A 23732-nucleotide genomic window follows, 5' to 3' on the forward strand; every position below is an offset into this window, starting at 1 on the left:
CCAACAGCGTGTTTACGCTCATCTGGTGCTTCCTTTGCTCTGTTTTGTGTGCACCGTCTTCTCTCAACAAAACCTCACTCTTCTTGAGTGTGGAAGATACTGTTGTCTTTTCTTTCCTTTAAGTCATTCTTTTCTCAGCACAGAATGGAACACATAGTGGGATCACACCTCAATGAATGCTTGCTTCATATTGAAGATGGGAAGTGTTCACACTTTTTGCCGATCTATTTCTATTTGTATATTTTAAGGAAAAGTGAAAGGGAAGTGTGAACTCTCCTCATTCTTCTTCAAAAATATATACACGGATGGATGAAGCACAAGGAGGGATTCTTGGTTGATGGTCATGTTCTAGTTCTTGGTCTGGATGGTAGTTACACATATGTGCTCACTCTGCTATAACTCATCAGTTGGCACACTTCTTGTTTGTGCATTTTTCTGTACATGTTGTATGTCATTTAAAACAGGTAATATGTATTATATGATATATAGTTCTATTCTGATAAGACACTGTGTTGGTGAAAGTTTGTGGAAATAGTCATGCTCCTGTATTGCTTGTGGGAGTATAAATTGTAAAATGTCCTTAGGAGTAAATTTGGCCAAACTATCAAAATGCAAAGGTACTTACCCTCTGGCTGAGCAATGGCTAGCCTAGCGATGTACCTCAAATCTGTTATAACATGTGTAAACTGTTATACATTCAAGATCATTCGCTGCAATGTTGTCTATAACAGCAACACTGGAATCAACAGGAGGAAGAATGGATTGTTGTACATCATACAATAGAATATTATTCAGCAGTTAGTAAGAAGGAGGCAGATCTGTATCTGCTAATTTGGAAGGAACTTCAGGTTAAAAGGGCTTTCCTTATGGTTCAGATGGTAAAGAATCTGCCTGCAATGCAGGAGATCCAGGTTTGATCCCTGGATTGGGAAGATCCCCTGGAGGAGGACATAGCAACCCATTCCAGTATTCTTGCCTGGAGAATTCCATGGACAGAAGAGCCTGGAAGCCTACAGTCCATGGGGTCACAGAGAGTTGAACACAACTGAGTGACTAACACTTTCACTTTGGGCTTCCCCTGTGGCTCAGACAGTAAAGAATCAGCCTGCAATGTGGGAGACCCGGCTTTGACCCCTGGATTGGGAAGATCCCTTGGAGAAGGAAATGGCAACCTACTTCAGTATTCTTGCCATGGAAATCCCATGGACAGAGGAGCCTGGTGGGCTACAGTCCATGGGGTTGGAAAGAGTTGGACACTACTGAGAGATTAGCACTTCAGGTTAAAAAGTATGTACAAGATGCGTCTGTTTATGTTAAGTATAAATATATATTTGCTTGTATGTTCATAAAATAACTGTAGAAGGACACACAAGAAAGTCTTAATATTTATTGTTTATGACACAGGAAAGGGTAAAAGGAAACTTATTTTTCACCGTTTACTCCACTTGATGCACATTTCCAATTTTATATGTACATGCAACCTGTTCAAAAAATTAATTAAATCCAAAGCTGCTTCTTTGCTGCTATTTCTCACTCTCATTCATGGACTTCCTAAACATCCTATAACTGGTAACTTTGCCTTTACTTTCTTCTAACAGCCTCCGAATCCACTCCATGGAGGAAAGATCGTACTCTTTTCCCATGATATTAAGCAAAGCAGGCAGGTCACTCTTCTGCTGGTGACCTTATTAACTGAGTTTAGACCTCAAGTGAATTTGCACAGCTTTTTTTTTTTTTAATGAAACATTCAAAGCCTCTTTGCCCTCTTTAGCTTCCCTTCTCCCAGAAGGCAGGAAGAGAGTCAAAGACAAGGGTTCCATTTGTCTTTAATCAGATTTACAAGTGCTGTAAACTGGTTGTCGGACTAGAAGAGAAAACCTTAAGGGATGTAATTTGACAAGTGAAGGGAAGAAGTTGGGTCCAACATGTGCCCTAGATTTGTAACAATCAGATCTCAAGAAGTAAGGTTTTATCTCAGTGGCCTGAGAATCTGGAGCTATTAGAGGCCCTCAAAACTAAAATATAACAATATAACCAAAGATAATCCCAGCAAAGAAGAAACAAAGGGGACTCTGATAGAACCAAGTCAGCTTCCTGATCACCCACGGCCAGGGGCAGAGGATGGAAAGGCCAAGGGTGAGGAGGTGTATAGGTGCTTGTTGAGGATGTCAGCAGAAAGGCTGAAACTCAGCCTTGCAAAATTCGCAATGGACAATTTGTATAGATTCTTGAAAAGAGACATTCAAATCTACTGTATAGTACAGGGAACCCTACTTAATTCTCTGTGTTGATCTAAATGGGAAGGAAATCCAAAAAGAGGGAATGTATGTATCAGTTCAGTTCAGTTCAGTCGCTCAGTCGTGTCCAACTCTTTGCGACCCCAGCTAATTTACTTTGCTGTACAGTAGAAGCTAACACAATGTTGTAAAGCAACTGTACTCCAATAAAAAAATTTTTTTTAAAGAGAAAAGGAACGTTCAGAGAAAAAGAGACTTGGATTAGATGGTCCCATTTTATTAGATAATAAAGAGAAAGCAAACCCTGGAACATGGCAATGATTTTATCTAGTCCCTTCATTTTGCCAAGATACACTACAAGTAGAGTCTAATATTAAACACTTGGATCTCAGGATTTTTGGTCCACTGCTGTGTCTGCTTGCACCTGTCTTCTTCAAAGTCTGGACTTCGGAACCAGACTACCTGGATTCAACTGAAGCTCTGATTCTCAGGTGAATGATTTAGAGCAGGTCACTTAACTTTTTGGGTTTCCCAGGTGGCTCAATGGTAAAGAATTTACTGCCAATGCAGGAAACACAGGAGATGCAGGTTCGATCCCTGGGTCAGGAAGATGGCTTGAAGGAGGAAATGACGTCCCATTCCAGTATTCATGACTGAAAAATTCCATGGACAGAGGAGCCTGGCAGACTACAGTCCATGAGGTAGCAAAGAGTGGGACACGACTAAGCATGCACGCAGTTAACTTTTACATGTTTCAGCTTTCTCATCTGTCAAATGGGGATAATACTAATAACAATACCTAGCTGGTATGGCTGACAGTGGGATTAAACAGTCTTTTAAAGAGGGTCTGGTACATGGTAGGTGATATATAAATGCTAGCCATAATATTAATGGTTAATATTACTTCCAATTTTTACATCAGGGAGAATAATTTTTAAGTGGGAAAGAGCAGAATCAACATGGGAGATAACTTCAGGGTAACAGTTATTTGGTTCTGGGTGTCACCTTAGGTCCAACAGCTTCTCAACTGGTGGTAAGGTAGACTGTTCTTTATCACAGGTGGAGTTCAAGGCAAGGATGTTGACGGCAGGTTTCTGAATGGAATGGAGGCAGCGCCTAGATGACCTCTAATCTTAAGATTCTGCTACCTTTGAGACTAGGAGCCTTGGGGGGCAGACGCATTGCCTGGCTACCAGACATACACTTAGGACCACCATCAAAGTTAAGGGCGCGGTCAGTACGAATTTTCCCCTCCAGCTCCGTGTAAAAGGACAAACTCTGGTATCACATCTAAGACTTCCAATGACTCAAGTCGGAGTGGATTTTGAATTTCTTTATGGACAGTAGTACACCTGAGAACGCCAAAACAAAAGGGAACGTTATTCTCAGCTTTGCTAACAAACCAGATCGGGCCTATTACAAACCTTCTAGCCAGGGAACAGATACTTCACTCCTAAAAGAAGAGGAGGTGGCGGGGAGGAGGCCGAGGAAGACAGCCAACGTCTTTCCCTCGGGTTCCCCGAAGCCAGGTTAACAATGAAGGGCCTGGACGCCTGGAGCCTCCCGGGCGCGGCTGGGTGGGGCGGGGCTGGCGCGGAGTCCCCCAGGTCAGCCACCCAGGCTCCCTCTGCGGGGTACTTCCTAGGGCCTTTGATCTTCCCCCAGGAACTGGCGAAGGCTGCGTTTTCCTCCAGGTTTGTTCCCTCTTGTTTATTTACTGTATCCGCCTTCTCTTCTCTTTGGCTCAAAGATCAGCACGCGGCTAACAGGACTGAAGTCCCGGCGTCTCTCCTCTCGCCACCTGGAAATCCGGCAACAGGCGCATTTTCCTGGGTTCTCCGCAGCAAATCCGGAGGAGAAGGGGCCTTTTTCGGGAAATAGGGAGCCGATCCGGGAACCCTGGTCCCAGGATCAGTGGCCAGGACCCCCTGTTGGCCTGCGGCTGCCCCGCGCCCCGCTCCCAGCCGTGACTTCTCGGTCTACCAGGGAGCTCGAGCTTGCTTCCTTACGCCCAAAAGCTGGACTTAACCTAAAGCTTCATCTCCTCCCCTGGAGGTTCTCCAGTTGCCTTCCTCTACCGGGAGGGCACCCCACTTCCCCGCACCGGGCCCTAATCTCCACCCGGCGTTTCCAACAGAGTGACCGGCTTCAGCTCTCCATATGCGCGCCTTAAATCCCATTTATCTTCTTAGCGCCTGGGTCCCGGCCGGCCCCGCCCTCTCCTCCTCCTAGCCTTTCGCACTGCGAACCTCAGACCCTCGCCCCCACCCCTGCTACGCCCCCTTATCCCGAGGGCGGTGGAGCGGCTAAAACCCCCTTTGGAGGTGTTGGCAAAAGTGCCCAAGGAAGGTGGAAGCGACCCAGAGGGGCGCGGCCCGAGGAGAGTTTACTAGGGGAGGGGGGAGGGAGGCCCCGCAAGATTTCAGAATCAGAACCAAGGCAGAGGGTCCTGCGCTCGCAATCACCTAAGTCCTGCCCTGCGTCTCTAGAGGTTGAAGTCGGCCCCTCCTAGCGCACCAATCTAGGTCACCAGCCGGGAAGGGCTGCGCAGGGGGTCGCTAGAGGGGTGATGGGCGGGCTGTCTGCCCCAGCGGTGGGCGAAGAGTCAATTGTCTCAGGGCCTGCCCCTCTCACTTCCACTCGATTGTAATTCCATCCCCGGGCGGGTCGAGCCTTCCTCCCTCCCTCCCGCGGCCAGCCAGTCCCTCCCCGTCGGCTTCCTCAGCCGCCCCCTCAAAGCCTCCCCCCACCGCTCCGAAAAGCCCTGCGGCTCGCAGCCGGCTTCACTCCAGCAGGCCGACCTCCCGGCTGCTGTCCTGCCTGTTTGGACGCCTCCCGGTCCAGCTCCCTCAGCCCTTCGCCTGCTCACCCAGGTCAGGGGCTCCGCGGAGGCCGCGTCCCCCACGTCTCCCAGGAGACGCCCTTTCCGTGTGCGCCCGGGACTTGGTGAAACTTTGCAGACGCCCGCGGTGAAATGGATTTAATACTAGGAGTCCTGCTCCGGCTCTTGCTCCTGGCTTCCAGCCTCGGACCCGGCGCTGCGCCGCTCAGATCAGCGCTCAGAAAACAAGGTAATGCTGGCGGTGCTCCCGGGAGCACTGCGTGCGGAGCGCCCAGGTCTCTGTCCCCAGCCAGCACGCGAAGCTGGCGACGCACCTTCTCTCTCACCCCTGACTCACCGCCCTTAACTGGCTTCTTCTCTGCCCAGAGCCCAGAAGAGACGCGAAACTCGCCCTCCCCTTTCCATCCCAGGCGGTTCCAGGGATATTTGTTTGTTGAAAGAAGGATCTCTTTTCCAGACACAGTAGAGGTGGAGGGCTCTGTATTTGACCACAGAGAGCTGAGAGTTGTGGCAGCGATCACACTGTCTCAATTAGAAGGATTGCAACTGTGCAGGAGAAGTCAAACGGCTCCTCCTGTGTCTCTAAACAGCTTATTGAATTCATACTGTCCAGAGCCCAGCCATTTCCTGTTGAGTGTCTGAAGATTTGCCTGGTGTGCCCTGTGCCCATCTCCGGTCCTTCCCACGCACTGTGTCGGCATGTGGCTTCAGATGTTAGGGGCTTCTTCCACTGGGGCTGTTTTCTCAGAAAGGAGCGTCCAGTGGGTTAATTTTATGCTATGTTTTGAGTTCCTGTCTTTGCGATTTAAACAAAAGCATATAGCCTCACGGGCTATTACAGTGAACTGGAGCGAACTTTAAACACAGTAACTTGCATTTCCTCTAGTTCAGTTCAGTTCAGTTCAGTGTCCGACTCTTTGCGACCCCATGAATTACAGCACGGCCAGGCCTCCCTGTCCATCACCAACTCCCGGAGTTCACTCAAACTCACCTCCATCCAGTCGGTGATGCCATCCAGCCATCTCATTCTCTGTCTTCCCCTTCTCCTCCTGCCCCCAAACCCTCCCAGCATCATAGTCTTTTAAAAAGTCTTGTGTTTTTGTCTACTTTGGTTTGGCCTGTGTGGTGAGATTATTCAAAGTAGAACATTCTAAGCAAGAAAGTTCTTAACATTGTTTCTCTAATGATTTTTATTCTTCTTCGCTGAGGTTATATTTAGAATTCTGAAAAATCTGTTTTTTCTTAGTTTACTTTGTAAGGAGGGGGTTGTCTTATGGGATTAATTATATCTTATGAACAATGGAAACAGTATAACTTTATTTGAATGCAGTCTGCGAACTTTGCAGAAAGTGCAGTTTGTCTTCACATGTAATTTTTTCCAAAAGAAAGAGACAAACCAGGAAAATTTTGCTACTTTTTACTGGCGAAGTTGAGTCGGACTCTTTGAGACCCAAGGACTGTAGCCCATCAGGCTCCTCTCTCTGTCCATGGGCTTTTTCAGGCAAAAATACTGGAGTGGGTTGCCATTTCGTTCTCCAGGGGTCTTCCCAACCCAGGGATTGAACCTGCATCTCCTGTATTGGGAGGCGGATTCTTTTACTACTGAGCCACCAGGCAAAGAAAATAATCTTGGCAGATTCCTGTATAACCGTGTAAATATTTGCACTGCTCAAGAATCTCTCTACTTGGAAATATGACTTGTTGCTTTTCAGTTCTGGAAGACATCTTCACCCTTCAAGCTGTAGCTGTCATCACCTGCGCCTTGCTACCTGCTTTGAAATTTGTAGTTGTTATTATTATCTGAAGCACACTTAAATTATGAGCTATGCTATTCCTACTGATCACTGACTTTGGAGAAAACAGCAGCAGTCCCAGGTGATATTACATTATGTTGTTTCTCTTCCTAATGCACACAGACACATATCTTAAAGCATTTCAGTGAAGCAATTCTTCCTAACTTTCCTCCTTAAGATATGCAGATTGTGATCAACTCCCTTCTGTGGATTTATTTACATAAAACCATCTAGTCAGAATTTTTTGAACAATGCATAGTTATAGCTGTAGTTCTTTAGCATGAGCAGTGTATGTAATGTTCTTTTAAGGATAGATTTCAATTCATTTAAGCAGAACTTTTTTAAAAAAGTGTTGCACAAAAGCCTGCTGTGTAAAACTGCTCATATGGTTCACCATATTTCCTTTCTTATTTTCTGTAGTTCCTTTCCTAAAAATATTTCCTACCTGGTTCATCCAGGGTCTCATTCTGTTATTCATGCATGAATGTGCTGTGTTGGTCTCTTTGGTTTTATTTGAAGCATAGATAGGGTTTTGATAGCAGAAACTCTACCTTTTAAATATTTTGGCACATTAAACATATCAAACTGGAGGTAGAAGGAGTGTTTGGACTAGGTTCAGCCTAGGAGAGTTTTTCATTATTTTATAATTTTATCCAGACACTGGCTTTCAGGTTGGAAGGCTGTTCAGATTAAAATGACAGCTACTTCATAAACTTTGGGGGAAAATATCCTCCTGGGCTCATTTACATCCCTTGGAAAGACTGGTTTTTGATCCGGAAAATTGGTCCAGATTAAAAACTGAATGTGCCCCACTTGGCTCTGATGTGAACAGCAACCAGCTAATTTATAATCTTCCCCAGACACCAGCAAATCCTGCGAGTATCCATGTGGGAGTTTCTTTGTACCTTGTTTCCTCAATAGAAATTGATTTGTGTGCAGTACTTTGAAGGTAGCATGGCTACCACCTAAGGCATACTGGAACAGTCCTGTTTTATTTGAATGGCCCTGTCTTTCTCCTCACACTCCTAAATCTATCTTTGACAAGTACGGCTTTGTTGAAGTCTTGGATTCAAGACCCACCTGAAAATTCCCCACCCCCATCTAATTCTGGTGAGAAAGAAAACAACTATGCAGCTTGAAACTCAGTTTTGAGTTTCATTTGGGTCTAACATAGGCAACCTTTCCCTCCACCCCAAGATAGCTACTCCTCTGTCATTAGTGTCAATAAAGAAACCTCGGCACTTGCTGAGACTCTCAAGAAAGGACGGTGTGCAAGTTAAGTCATATTAAATAATAATAGCACTGATTAAGTGCTTGCTACTCTGTCCGAAGAAGTTGACACATGATGATTTATTTAATCAACCCAACAGGTCTGTGAGATGGGTACCATTATTATCCTTGTTTAACTGAAGAGGAAGTTGTGGCTTAGAGAAATTAAATATCTTACCCAGGTCACTCAACTAGCAAGCATGGGAATGGGAATTAAAGGCTCTGATATTTAGGAGCAGAAAGGAGGCCTTAATGGGCTGATTAGCAGAGATGTGCATCCCTTCAGAGAGGGTGTCCTCCTCCTGGATGAACCGGGGGGCTCCCATGGGGCTCCCACATTCAAATCACAGACCTGGCAGGAATTGAAATGCCCTCACTTTACAGCTGGGTTGAGCATGACTCAGGGACTTGTCCCAAGTTAACATCAGAAGCTGAGCCTGGAACTAGTACCCAGACCTCCTTGAGTGATTTCCAGCACTCCCCTTACCCAGTCTCTCACCGCATGTGCAGAGAGGACTGCTGAGCCTCTGATGTGGGTCAGGAGGGAGGGAAAGGAAAATCCAGACAAGACACATCTGCTGGGACCAGCATGCGTCAAGCCACGTGTGTTCCCACAGGCAGATTTGTATCTCACAGTGTTAGCTTAACTCTGGCACGCAGAGAGAGCTGGAGGGCTCCCCTGCCTTTTCTCTTTCCAGCTGCCTAAGGTCTCAGGGTCAGTGGGACAAGGTCAGGTCAGTTCAGAGTTGAAGATTTTCCCCTGGAGAACTGGGGTTCACAGTCATTTTCGGAGGAGATGCAGGTCTGTAATTATTTCCTTTCCACCTTTCCCTCAGTATTTCTCTGCCGAAGCGAACTCAAAGATCCAGGGAAAGTCAGCAAAAATGAAAGCCTGGAGGAACAGAGCAGATTTAGCTCAAGGGCCCTGTGCCTTGGGGATTGATGGTGGGAAATACAGGCACCTCTAGGCAGTTTCTGCTGCTGCTATTGTGAGACTGAATGGCTAGAGGATCAAGCAGGAGTCACAGGTCATCCTGTTCTACTTCCCCCACCTACCCAGAATAACCTGATATTCACAAGAGTTTGGTTATATCTTTACTTGAAGCTCTCATCAAGTCCCTTTCACAGAGCATGTGATTTGGGGGACTCAGCCCTTCTGGACACCCCCCCTTCCTTTCCAACTAACCCTACTCCTCCAGGAGGGTGATCCAGAATGCCTTGCTTCTTGATGAAAACTGGAGCCACAGATGCCACAACGGAGATTATGTGAGTGTGTGTATTCAGTCTCTCAGTTGTGTCTGACTCTTTGTGACCCTGTGGACTGTAGCCAGTCAATCTGTCCATGAGATTTTTCAAGCAAGAGTACTGGAGCAGGTTGCCATTTCCTCCTTCAGGGGATCTTCCCAATCCAAGGATTGAACCTGAGTCTTCTGCATTGGCAGGTGGTTTCTTTACCACTGGGCCACCTGGGAAGCTATATATATATATATATATATATATTTCCCCCCCACCCCAGCACCTAGCTACTAGCATTCCATGCAGTTCTGGCACCATAGCAGAAATATTTCCCTCCAACCCATTCTTCCATCAGCCCTCCTGCCCTCCTGTTTGTTCCCACTTCACAGCCAATCCCTGTAAAGAAACCCCTGCCTCTATTTCTCTTTCCTTTGATTCTCTGTGAGGTAAAGGGACCTCTGTGAGGCCGCGATCAGGAGTAAATGTGTGTAACATGAGGCAGTACTTTTTTCTCAGAATTCTTTCTCATGGAAGAGTGACTTGATCAGAAAGGAACTAAGTGGTGGTTTTCGTTTGTGCTTTTTATTTCTTACGCTGAGATCAGGGCTTTAATAACCTTAGAATTCTTTTGGGAGTAGTTGTCCATCTGTTCATGGGTTGCGTGTGTGTGTGCTTGGTCGCTTCAGCCGTGTGCGACTCTGCAACCCTTTAGACTGTAGCCTGCCAGGCTCCTCTGTCCATGGGATTCTCTAGGCAAGAATACTGGAGTGGGTTGCCGTACCCTCCTCCAGGGGATCTTCCTGACCCAGGGATCAAACCTGCATCTCCTGCATTGCAGGCGGATTCTTTACTGCTGGGCTACTGGGGTAGCCCATTCATGGGTTACTGTAGCTCAGAAGTGGTCCAGTGACCCACAGCTAGATTTCTGGGAAACAGGGCTCAGGTGTCTGAGGCAGAGGTGGGATCTCAGTTCCTGCAGGGTTATCCTGGGGAGATCCTGTCTTCTCCCGCCTCTCCTCCTCCACAAATGGGACTAAATTTCTCCCAACCCACTAAATGAATGACATGATGTCTTGATTGCAACATAGAATCTTCTGAGCTGGTCAAGACCCTTGCCACTTGTTTTGGTCACAGCTAGTTGCAGGTATAAGAAGTGCACCTGCTATTTCAGGTATTAAAAAAAAAATCGGGGAAAGATGAGGAGATACTGCAGAATGTAAATGGTAGTTTATAGGAGAAACACCCCCACCCCCACCCATCTTTGATTGCATTGGTTGTGAACCACCATTTTGGAGAAGGACCTCAAGGTGTGACTTTAATCTCCTGAAATGAGCTTGAAGGCATGAGCCCTCTGATCTCATGGGTTGGGGGTTGGGCGTGGGGACAGGGAGAGACTTAGGTGAAAAATCAAATCAAATTGCTGCCACCAGAGGGCACATTTAAGATCTTAGCCCTCTGACCCAGGCGAGTCATTCCTGAACTCCTGTGTGGATAAGAATTCTTGGAGTGCATCCCAGACATCTGCTTTTTGAACAAGAACCTCAGGTCACATGGTGCATGTGGGTCAGGGTTCACACTTGGGGACATGACGGAGGAGAATTTGGGTTCCTCCACTGACTCTCTTACCCGGTACCTCCACCCCAGGAACTTTCCAGCACCCCGACATTCTCCACTTCGATAACACAGGTGTGTTTCATCCGGAACAAACCAGTGTCTAGACACTTTGCAGGGTTTCTGAAGATTGGATTTAGGACTTGAGATCTTCAAAGGTCACTGAAGGACATCTGAGCAAGTCCTCCTACTTATCCTCTTTCCCTTAGCCCTGTCACTGAGAGATGGATGCACCCAGGATGGACAACCTGCAGTAGCATCAACAAGAAGCCAGGCTGAACTGTACATGACCCTCTTTCTCCGGGCTTGGGTGAAAGCACAGACTCTGCTATTCGACAAGTTTGGGTTCAAGTTCTGACACTGTTTTTTTGTTGTTGTTTTATTTTTATTTTTTAAAAAATTACCTGGTGACATTAAGGCTAGTTATATTGACTCTGTAAGTCTGGGTTTCCTTGTTTGTAAAAATATCAGGTTGGCCAAAAAGTTTGCTCTGGTTTTTTCATAATGTCTTACAGAAATAGGATAAAGAAAGAACCAACCAATTACGGATTAAATGAGGTAATGTATACACCAAGGCATTAAAAAGGATTAGAAGCTTGAAGCTTGAAGGCAATGTTTGTGAATTTGGGCTTGTTTAATCTGGACGGGGGTGGAGGGGAAAGGAGGAAAAAATATGTCTATTTCCAGGCATCAGAATAATTAACACAGACATGAGTTCATGTACTTTTTATCCTTTCTCATGCGTGTTGATGTATACTTGATAACATAATTTTAAGTTTACCGAGTTGTACAATTTTTTTAGATAAATTGGCAAATCAGAAAGACTCTTTGGTCAACCACATGCCTTGATTTGGGGTTTGGAGATGTAACTGTGAGGTTTGTGGTCTTGCTTGAGTGGATTCTTTTGAGAAACACTAACTCCAAGGGTGATGGATGGTTTTTGTCTGGTAATTGTCATGTGGAAGTTTTGTAGGGTGTTGGGGGTGGGGAACAGCTATTCCTGAAAGAGAATTAATGTGACTGGAGGTGCATGAAAATTTCCACGAAGCTAGATAGCTAAGAAATGGCCAGGGTTTGCTCGTTGATCAGTAGATTGGAGTGATTCATGGCCACTACTGGTGACATAGAAAGATAAGAGACTGGACACCAATGGCTCTTGCATTTCTTATTCATGATTCTGCATTTCCAGAGCTGTAAGAAAACCCCCACTTAACCCAGATAATCCCACCAGCTTATTTTAAGAATCAAAGGAAATCAGACTAGTGCTTTGAAAGAACTAAAGTGCTACACAAAGATAAGATATGATTATCTAACAATACTCACACTAATTATTATTATCTTAACTAATGGGACCAACCTTACTTTCTGAAGCTTTGATCTCTTCCTCCTCATTCCTGCTAAAGACACTGTGAAGATTCTTTCTTTGCCTGAGTCTGCAAATCCTGAGCAATTTAAATCTTAACACTTGTGTTTGCTGACAGGGCACCCAAAATCCGAATCAGATTTAATGCAATGTTAATGCTGTTTATTTTCCTTGGTGCAACAAGTTAATATTAGACAGTTAATGGTTTACATTGTGCAAAAGGAGTTGTATCAGCAGGCACTTTTCTGTAACATCTGGGCAGTTAGAAACCTAATACTTAAATACAACCTGAGTTTAAAGCCTTCCTTGGACAGATGGCTAATTTTATTGATCTAATCTTACACTTAGGGATAGGTCCCATGATCCTTTGCTGGTAATTCTTAGAGTGAGCAGAGACATAAATAAACTGGATGATGTCTGTGAATTAGACGCTTGTTTGTTTGCAATTTATTCTTTAAATACTTCAGTATAAACAGTCATGGTGTGAATTACTTTAATCTCTACCCTAAGGGCACTTAATTACCATTTGAAGTTATCCAGAGTAGAAGGTACCACTCCAACATAAGAGTTTGCACCTTTTTTTAATCCCTTGGTGATGTGTGGTACCAGTGGTTAAATATTTTGAACTTCACCTCTGTGCTGGCCAGTAATCTAACTCCAGGACTGGTTAGTTACCACTTGAAGAACTTTACTACAAGGTCCACTTTCAAAGGTGGTTGGGAAAAGTACTTTGAGTGATGCTATCAAAAATCCAGACTAGAGGGTTTGGTAATTAGCACAAATTGTGTTAGGAATGTTTTCATTAGAGAAATATATGGCTGGCTAGAAAGACTGTGTGTGCCCCTCTGTTTTTGCATGGACAAAAAAATAACAATCCAGCAAGCCCAGAGGGTCAAACTGCTTTGGTGTTGGCTCAGAGCTCTATTCATTCCTGTATCTTTCTCACTTAACTGTAGGCTCCTTTGCCTAATGGCCCTGGGTGACCTGCTGATCCTCCCATTAGAATACCGATGCAATTCTGTATTATGTAATTCTATAATATCTGCCTCAGCAATGTGCTTGCGGCTGTAACAAACAACTTCAAAATCTCAGTGACTTGACCTAAAATTTATTTTTCATTTACTCCAAGCCCAGAGTGAATGTTTCTTCTTGGGCAGCTCCCCTGGGCTGCTCTCCTCCAAAAAGTGACTTGAAAACCTGTCACTCGATCTTTAATACCTCCATCTTGTACTACCACCATATTTAAAATGGGCCTCCAAGCTGTCATGGAAGGTAAATAGAAAGAAGACTTGTATGGGAGACATTTGTGTGCCGGGCCAGAACAGGGTCACTGGGCCCCACCCGAACTGTAATGAAGCTGGGAAATGTAGTTCAACTGTGTACATAGGAAGACAGTTAACACATGTGGTGAATTTTCTCTGAGGCAGTGCTTTGGAGCGCCTAAGAGAACAAACAGGGATGTTAAAAGCCTAAGTTATTTGAGAATTTTTGTGACTTGCCCATGAATGTTTGTATATGTGGCAGAAGTTGGCCTGGAATTTGCTTTCATTATAGTGTATGTGCTCAATTGCCCAGTCGTGTCCGACTCTTTGCGACCCCATAGACTATAGCCAGCCAGGGTCGTCTGTCCATGGGATTCTCCAGGCAAGAATACTGGAGTCAGTTCCATTTCCTTCTCCAGGGGATCTTCCTGACCCAGGGATTGAACCTGTGTCTCCTGCATTGCAGGCAGATTCTTTACCACTGTGCCATCTGGGTAACTAAATACTATTTGTTGCTACATATTTCCTACATTTTACAAAAAGTAAAATTTATCCCTTTTGAAAAGTGAAATAACTATCTGGTGGGTTAAATAGAGTGAATTTCTAAGGCACATCAACTAGAACTCCAGTTTTTACCACAGTTTTCTAGAAGCTCCTTCTATTTGTGTCCCATAACGAAAAGGACTATTCATGGTAGAATAATTTATTCAGTGACAGATGCATCTTAAAATACAAAAATCATATTTTAGACACCACAGCCTGCTTCGACAGGGATGAAGATGGTGTGGACTGATCCCAAAAAGATAAACTGATACTTTTGGTGAACCACTGTGTTTTTCAAAGCACTTTCAAAGAAGTAATCTCACTTGATCTTGTAACCCTCGCCCCACTGGGAAGTCAGGGGCTGATGACTTAACAAAGAGGAAACAGGCACAACCCAGGACATGAGCATACCCCCTGATGCTTTCTATCAATGCAGAGGTGTTCTTGCAGCTGCTGGATAAGAGCATGACCACTGTGACGTGTTTAGCTCTGCAGTCAGGAGGGACCTTGCCAACAGGACCTGCCCACCTTTCCCTTGCAGAGGCTCCATGCATGTCATGGGACACTTTGTGGAATGAATTGGTGCTGCTTTCAGTTATACTCCTGACTGGCTGATGCGTGTTTTGCAAAATACATGATGACTGAGGGGCTATTTGCAAATAAGAAGCAGGTATCATGGCTGGAGGATGGCTTCAGAATCCTTCTAGTGTCCCCAATAGAAGACTCTTCTGGGGTCTCAGGGATCCCCAGGATACTCAGCCTGGCTTTGTCATTCCTCCAACTTCCCATTCCTCCAACATGTAGCCGTTTTCTTTAGTGGAAATGGTATTTGCTAGACCTTCAATGTGGTGTATTTCAAAGTTTTATCATTCAAGTCTCAAGACTTTCTGATAATTTCTTAGGCATTTTTTTGTTGTTCTAGGAGTTCCTAATGGGTGTAGTTAAACAAGTATATCGTGAGGTTGGGAAAAGAAGGATTCCTTTGATAGCTGTTTGAGAGTAATTGATGGGCTTTGACCACAACCTGCACACAGAACACACATCCCTGCAGCTTGGAAGAATTGTGACAAGAATCCAATCAAACTGACATGGGTTTCAAGCCTGGCTTTAAAAGTTATGGCTGCCTGATTCCAGACAGAGTACTTCATGCCTTAGGCTCATAATACCTATCACAAAAGTATTACCTATCAGATAAAATGTTATCTGATAAATCAGTGAGATAATATAATGACTGGAAATGCAGCTAGGAAAGTACTTAAACATTTGGTACACAATGGGAACTCCAAAGTTAGGCCATATTCATTAGGTTATTATAGTTTATAGAGTTTATATAGTGGTAGAGATGGTAGTTTTTCCATATTTGATATAACCCCAAATATTGACAACATTGACACAAATGTATAATTGAGCTTAGGCTCCCATGAAAATGGAACTGAAAGGCATTTCATTTCCTTGATTTCATATTCTAGGTTCTTCAAGTGTGCATCATCAAACAATGACTTTTGGTACCTAGATCAGTCATAAAGTTCACGTTATTGATGAAAGATCTGGAATCAGTTTAGAGTTTAATAATAAAGAAAAAAGCTAACATTCGCTTTGGGCTTTTTATAAAGCCAGGAAGAAAGAATTAAGATGCTGTATCAAGATTATATATAGCTACTATAGTAGTGATAGATTTTCATGTATCATCTGTATGGCTCCATACCCAAAAAAGAGGTTATTTGCAGTTAGAATAAAAGAAAAATTTCCTTATCTACCTTCTTTGCTGTGGTATTAAGAGAGTAAATATGAAAGATGCTATTTCTATGATATCTGTTCTCTGCCTGTTTTGAGTCAACTATCCTCCCTGCCAGAATAATCTTTCTAAAATGTAGTTCCAATCCTGTCACTTTGTGTTTAATATTCCTTTCTGGCTCCCTACTGCATTCCAGAGTCTAAAGCTGAGCATCTAAGGTCTATCACAGTATGGCCCCCGCTTCCTTTTCCTGTCTTCTCACTGAGTACATAATCTTTATTCCAGCCAAGCTTGATTATCTGCTCTTCCATAGACCTCCTCTTTGCTTCCCAGTGGTGAACCTGTCCACATGTTGATCCTCACCCTTGGAATATCCTTCCCTCATTTCTGCCCAAGGAAATGCAATGACCCTTCCAAGCTTGGCTCCGTTTCCCCTGTTCTGTGAGGTCTTCATGCACCCTCCCAGCCAGAAGCCCTTTCTCTTTTCTCCTGTTTTGCTTTGCCTTATGTTTTTGGTGTGAGGAGCTTCCCTGGTGGCTCAGATGGTAAAGAATCTATTGCATTGCGGGAGACCCAGCTTTGATCCTTGGGTCGGAAAGATCCCCTGGAGAAGGGAATAGCTACCCACTCCAGTATTCTTGCCTGGAGAATCCCATGAACAGAGGAGGCTGGCGGGCTACAGTCCATGGTGTCGCAGAGTCAGACAAGACCCAGTGACTAACACATTCACTTTCGTGTTTCTGGTGTACTGAACCATGCCTTCTGTTAGATTGGTATTTTGTGAAAGAGAGCACTATGATGGCCTCACCTGTGTGTCGCCTCCATGGCCTGCTGGAGTGTCTAGCATGTAGTTGGTCTTTCCTAGACAGTTATGCCATGGAAAACAATGGCCTTGTTTGGGGCAAATAACGTTTTACAAGGTGTGATTAATTTGATCATGCTCCCAGCTCCCAAATTCATTTCCTTCCTCGCTCATGATACAGAAAAGGTGTCACTTCTCTGTGCCAACATTTTTTCTCAACCTGAGCAGACATTTGAAAACCCACACTGAAGAATGATTTAGAGAGAGAAATGGCCCAGGAGTCAGTGTGCAGAAGTATGTAATTTAAATTCTACCTCCACGTTGCCAGTGGCTATTGGAAATGTGGGTTTTTAAGGAGTGTCTGATTGAGTCCATACTGTGAAATATGTTATTTTCGATACCCAGAGAAGAGGTAGAATTTGAAGTAACAAGTTGGACTGCCTCAGACTGGCTTTTTATCATTGTTTGGGAGGTTAAGAAGCAAAGGCAATAATGCTGTTTACTCATACATCAAAAGATCGTGGGGGAGGAGGAGTTAAAGCAGGCCAGTGTTCAGTTCCCCTCCTTCCTCCATCTGTCTCTGAAACCAAAGGAACATGAGACTTGTGTGGGAATGGCATTGGCAGTATAATAGAAAAGGTCAGGTTGCAGGGAAAGGATAAAGTCAGTCCATCTCCTGTAACGAGATCTGATTGTGAGGTTGGGAGGAAAACAGTACTCAACAACCTGCTTCAGTTTTATTGTGTTGACCCTGGCTTGCTTACCAAGATCAAGTCTGTAATCCTTGGAAAGTAAAGCAGCCGAAAGCTAGAGTCTTTGTTTTGTAAGGACTGTTACACCTGATAAAATGAATGCCCCGTGTGGCCTAATTGAAAGCAACCAAATTGATTGACCCATTCACTAATTGATTTCTTGATATATACATATACAAGTGTATTTATGAGTGTGTGTGTTAGTCGCTCCATTGTGTCCGACTCTTTGCAACCCCATGGGCTGTATAACCCACCAGCCTCCTCTGTCCTTGGAATTCTCCAGGCAAGAGTACTGGAGTGGGTAGCCATTCCCTTTTCCAAGGGATCTTCTCAACCTAAAGATCAAACCCAGTTCTCCTGCTTTGCAGGCAGATTCTTTACTGTCTAAGCCACCAGAGAAGCCCATTTATTTATTTTTTTTTGTGTGTGTGTATGTTTGCTAAGTTGGTTCAGTCATGTCTGACTCTTTACAACCCCATGGCTTGTAGCCCACCAGGCTCCTCTGTCCATGGGATTCTAGGCAAGAATACTGAAGGGGATTGCCATGCCCTCCTCCAGGGGATCTTCCCAACCCAGGGATCGAACCAGTGTCTCTTACTGTCTCCTGAATTGGCAGTGTATGTAAAATAGAGCTGCATTATAATAGCATTATAAGCTGCATTATAATGGCAGTTGAAAATGAGCAAAGTAAATTATTTGATGCTGAAGTATTTAAGAGGAAGTGATGTCTAAAATTCACTTTGAAATATCAGTACATCAAAAATCAGATTCACTGATGGAGACAGGATTAGACTGTTGATACATGTTGACTCAGACAGTAAAAAGTCTGACTGCCATGTGGGAGAGCCTGGTTCGATCCCTGGGTAATTTTTGATTGTTTCTGTAATTTTTGATTGCTTTCACAATTTAAGTGAGAAGATGAACTAAGTATGAAGGAAATAAATGAAATGACTACAGTTTTCCCCACAAAGAGTGGCGTTCCACACGGTCTGCTCTGCACCCAAATGACGGTGGGTTTTCTCCCCTATCCTGCTCCTCGTTTCCTCTGCTCTGCCCTGCTCCTTGCTCTCTGGGGCTGGGCTTACTACATCACTCGGGCTGCTTTGCCCTTGGCTTCTTTGAGTTCAGCTCTTGAGAGTCTCTTGGACTGCAAGGAGATCCAACCAGCCCATTCTAAAGGAGATCAATCCTGGGTGTTCATTGGAAGGACTGATGCTAAAGCTGAAACTTCAATACTTTGGCCACCTCATGCGACGAGTTGACTCACTGGAAAAGACTCTGATGCTGGGAAGGATTGGGGGCGGGAGGAGACGGGAACGACAGAGAATGAGATGGCTGGATGGCATCACCGACTCTGTGGACATGAGTCTGAGTGAACTCTGGGAGTTGGTGATGGACAGGGAGGCCTGGCGTGCTGTGATTCGTGGGGTCTCAAGGAGTCGGACACGACTGAGCGACTGAACTGAACTGAACTGAGTGAATGAGAGACATCAGAAGGAGATCAGAAGAGAGCAGGGAGAGACTCTGGTGCACCTCTGACGTGACCCCACCCTCCTTTGGAGGCACGGCATTGCTGGCAGCAGTCACGTCTCTCTGAACGGGCCGTCTGTGGCTTCTGACTCTGGCTGGCTCCAGGAACGGTTTTCTCTTCACTTTGCACTTTCTGGGGTGTTGGCGGGATCGCAGTGGTGCTGGCCTCTCGGCACATCAACACCTCTAGTTCTAGTTGTTTCTCAGAGCTGTTCACACGTCTGTTAAGTAGTCTTTCAATCACCATGTTTTTAGATCAAATAAATTCTACTTCTTCAGTTCAGTTCAGTCGCTCAGTCGTGTCCGACTCTCCACGACCCCATGAATCACAGCACGCCAGGCCTCCCTGTCCATCACCAACTCCCGGAGTTCACTCAAACTCATGTCCACAGAGTCGGCGATGCCATCCAGCCATCTCATTCTCTGTTGTCCCCGTCTCCTCCCACCCCCAATCCCTCCCAGCATCAGAGTCTTTCCCAGTGAGTCAACTCGTCGCATGAGGTGGCCAAACTGTTGGAGCTTCAGCTTTAGCATCAGTCCTTCCAATGAACACCCAGGATTGATCTCCTTTAGAATGGACTGGTTGGATCTCCTTACTGGGACCCTAATTGCTACCTTTGTTACCACTGCTGCATGATATATCCTCTATTTCTACTATTTTCCTCCTTCCGTGTAACCATGAGGTTTTGATTTGTGTTTAGCTTGCATTCAGAACTCTCAGAGGATCAGGTCTGATTTAGCTTAAGGATACCTGCTATAAATTCACAGAGTATCTACAAGAGCAATGGAAACCTATATCTTTTGAGAATGAGCTTGTCCTCTGGGCCCAGATCTTCTGGCTTCTTGGCTAAGAGCACATTGAGACTGACCTAGCCTTTGCTGCGTGGTGTTGAGAAATTACTGCAGTGGTGTCCACGACTTTTAATAGAAATTCTAGGAACTCAGGTTTCTGGAACACATATGAAATGAATGAAAGATAATTCTTCATCTCTTGAGAAAGTTACTATGAACCTAAACTAACCTCTTAGAACTCCAGGGAATTTGACCTAAAGGGGAAGACTACAAGCTTGGACTTTCTCCCACTTCTGTTAGGTTTGTTGCTGGTTTTTATGCTAATCATATTTTTTCAACTCTGTTCTGATTTCTTGGCTATAAATATCTTGTACCTGATACTCTGCTGATTAATGTTTATTATTCAAACTTTAAACAATTAATTAGTTAATACCCAGTGTCTTCATTTGAATTTCCCAGGAACAGACCATAGGATAAATATTTGAATGAAAATCATTTATTTAAAAAGTAAAACAAACCAGAACAGAATAATAACAAGAAAAGGACAATAGGGAAGTGAGATAGGGAGTCCATTGAGAAGGCAGTCAGTGAAGGTTTGCTCATCAAGTGAGTTAACACTGAGTAATTAGAGCTTAGACTTATGGAAGAAACTCTAGAAAATGGTATAGAACAGGTGGCTCAGAGTTTTCCTACCTGAGGCATGAGAGCTGTGGTATTTACATCAATTCCATCTGTCACCAAGGGAGGCCTCCCAGAATTACGGGGAGAGAAGTTTTCTGTGACTTCTGAGAGAACTCTTAAAAAAATTTTTTTTTAAATTTATTTTATTTTAACTGCACTGGGTCTTCATTGCTGTACATGGGCATTGTCTAGTTGCAGAGAGCAGAGGCTACTCTCTAGTTGCCATGTGCGGGCTTCTTGTTGCAGTGGCTTCTCTTGCAGAGCATGAGTTCTAGGCTCGCAGGCTTCAGTGGTTGTGGCACGTGGGCTCTAGAGCACAGGCTGCGCCACACACGGTCTTAGTTGCCCTGGATATTCCTGAACCAGGAATCAAACCTGTGTCCCTTGCATTGCAGGACCGATTCCTAACCACTGGACCACTAGGGAAGCACTGAGAAAATTCTTAAGGTGAAAGTTGCAAAGATTGGTAGCTGGAAGTGGGCTGGCCGATCTGAAATGGCAAGGCCTCCTGAGGGATTTTGGTGGGTACTAACCGTTTTTCTCAACCCATAACCAACTAATTTTATTCAGAAACTAAAGACTGAATTTCATTTACCATTTTGTTGGACAACCCTGCCTCCTCCTCTGCCCCCACGAGGAGTTTATGTATTATGAGAAGATGGAAAAAGATGTTTGGATACCCTAAAGAATCCTAGTTCTCAGTCTCAACCTATTGATGTCTCAAGATTATCAGGGGAAAATTTCTCATATTGCAGTACAAAATAAAGGCCTCAGTGGGTAAAGAATCCACTTGCAATGCAGGAGACATGGGAAATGAGGGTTCAATCCCTGGGTTAGAAAGATCCCCTGGAGGAGGAAATGGCCACTCACTCCAGTAGTCTTGCTTGAAAAATTCCGTGGACCAAGGAGCCTGGTGGGCTATAGTCCAAAGGATTGCAGAGACTTGGACATGACTGAGCAACTAAGCATGCACACAAAATAAAAACTTGATTGAACCAGTTCTCTAATTGGAGATATGCAAGAAGGGTGACTGTTTGGGTTTTAGATTCAAGAACTACCATCACCACCACCACTACCCTCTTCCACCTAAAAAAGCTTTATTCATTTGTGCTAATTGAGAAGGCCAGTAGAAGTTGGAGAGTTCATTGCTTATGGTTATGCTCTGTTGCTTAGAACTTGAGTTTAGGTTGTTGATTGTTACAAAGGGGAAAAACCCACATTAACATTTAAAGGCATGCATTGTGCCTTCACAAAACAATAGTGAGGGTTAATGCTTTTATAGTGCTTGCAATGTGCCAGGCACTGGTAAGAGCACAGCCTCCTAAGGCTGGCATCATAGAATCCTAGAATCTTAGCACTAGAAGGGACCTTAGGGATAGCTGGCTAAGCCTAAAGGGCTTAGTGAAGGTAAGTCACTTGCTTGGGGTCATGCATTTTGTTAGTAGCACAGTCAGCACCAAGACTGACCACAGACCTAGTACTCTGTCTACTAGACCCACCACCCCTGTGACCACCGGGGTGGGTAGAGACTCATGTTCTCTTTTCATTGACTAGCTCTTTCTTTTTGAATTTGATAGTGTTTATATGTTTAGAAGTAATGAACCCTTTGCCCAGGCTCCTGTGACAGTGCCATGCTTGGAGAAACAAATGATCTGTGAAAAGACAGCCCAAGCTACCTTTTCAGCTCAGCTCCTTGTTTGCTGCAAAGTACAAGGTCTGTGAAAAACACCATTCTCTAAGCCACCGAGATCTATAGGGAGACAGAGGTATTAGAGTGGAGGAAAGAGTACATTTGTACAGCATCAAAATTCCCATCTGAAACTATCCCCAGAGCGTGACTTTAAGGGAATTCTTCTAGGAGGCACCCTTGAAGGGGAAATTGAGGGGAAATGTGTGTCCTAAGACATTGTCAGTGGCTTAGTTAATCACTTGGCTTGCTTCTCATTGTTGGGGATAACCTTGAGGAATTAATCCACAATGGCAAAGTTCCAGGACATTTTATGAAGCACAATTATAATCATACCTTGTCAAGTACTGCCTGGTAGCAGAATTGATCCTTTAGAGCTAAGGTTAGCAGAACTTTTCTGAAAAGGGCCAGATAATGAATATGTTATTTATTTCATTTTTACTTGTTGGGTCTGTATTGCAACTACTCTGCTGTCACTGTAAAGCAAAAGTAAGTCATCGATCAATATATAAATAAATGTACATATGTTTCAGTAAAACGTTATTTACAAAACAAGCAGAGGACCACATTTTGCCAGAACCCTAGTCAGCTTAAACCTTCAGATAGTGCATATCACCTGGCCTGCTGCTTCCTTTTGAAGGCCTGGCTCCTTCTGTGGTGTCTGTATTCACTATTAACATTATTGATAATTTTTTTTTTTTTTCCTGCTGAAAGTTTCCTGTGTCCTGGAAAATAGCTTGTCAGTTCCCAAACACAACAATGATGGGGGTATTAGAACAAGTCCAGGGAGTCTAGCCTTAGACAGATGTGAGGTCATCCCATAAATTCTCCGTCTGATATAGATAATGGGCCATATATGACTATGTCCAAAACACACACACATAGAAAGCGTTACAGACCTGACCCACATCCTAGAACTCCCATTCTGCTTATGTTTTAAAGTAATGACAATAACTCTGTCTTAAAGGAAAAAAAGGGAGTTCCCTGGAGGTCCATGGTTAAGACTCCATGCTTCCACTGCAGGGCACAGGTTTGATTCCTGTATGTAGTCCAGTTGTTATCAAGAGTAACTATTCTCGTATAATTATGGTAGAAGCTCTCTTATCCACTCTAATTTGGAGTGGTCAGTTAATAGGAAGAGTCAATTAGGGGGATGATTTAAATATAGATATATTTTATTTTCAGTTGAGAGATAGCAATGGGAGACTTATTTCATAATATTTGGATGTAAGGATAATGCTTCTTTTTTTTAAAACATGGGCCCATTAATTAGAGTTCTTGGTCATCCGTCATGCCTAGACTGCAACAATAGGGCATTATCTGAGTGTAGAAAGTTTCCAGATAGTTCAGTCTTTTAAAGTAGCTGCAATTGTTGCTTGGAAAGTACCATGACTGAGTTATCCCCAAGCAGTCAACCTAGTTTTTACAGAAACAACTTTTTCTCATTATATTTGTATTTCATCCATTTACAAAATGAAAGGTCATGTAATTAAAATAACACCTGGGAGCAATGCAACTGACTCTTGGTAAATAAGCACACACTCAGCTGTGGGGGGAATGGATGCCCAAGGGCCATAAAGAGAGTGGAGCCCTGCCA

General features: G+C 44.2%; 1 protein-coding gene across 2 annotated transcripts in view; it reads left to right on the top strand.

The window, feature by feature from the left end:
- Positions 1-5005: 5005 nt before the first annotated feature.
- The window catches only part of EGFLAM (EGF like, fibronectin type III and laminin G domains), a 197702-nt gene continuing 178975 nt past the window's right edge, over positions 5006-23732 (top strand). For both annotated transcript variants that reach the window (XR_008685426.2, XM_055422153.2), the window contains exon 1: positions 5006-5308. Coding sequence is in view for 1 of the 2 variants with exons in the window: in XM_055422153.2 (XP_055278128.2) it covers positions 5212-5308 (97 nt within the window). In the remaining variant the exon portion in view is untranslated. The remainder of the gene's footprint in view (positions 5309-23732) is intronic.

Source organism: Moschus berezovskii, chromosome 18 (assembly GCF_049115385.1).
Source record: "Moschus berezovskii isolate FMDL1 chromosome 18, NW_MosBer_1.0, whole genome shotgun sequence".
Classification (NCBI taxonomy): Eukaryota; Metazoa; Chordata; class Mammalia; order Artiodactyla; family Moschidae; genus Moschus; species Moschus berezovskii.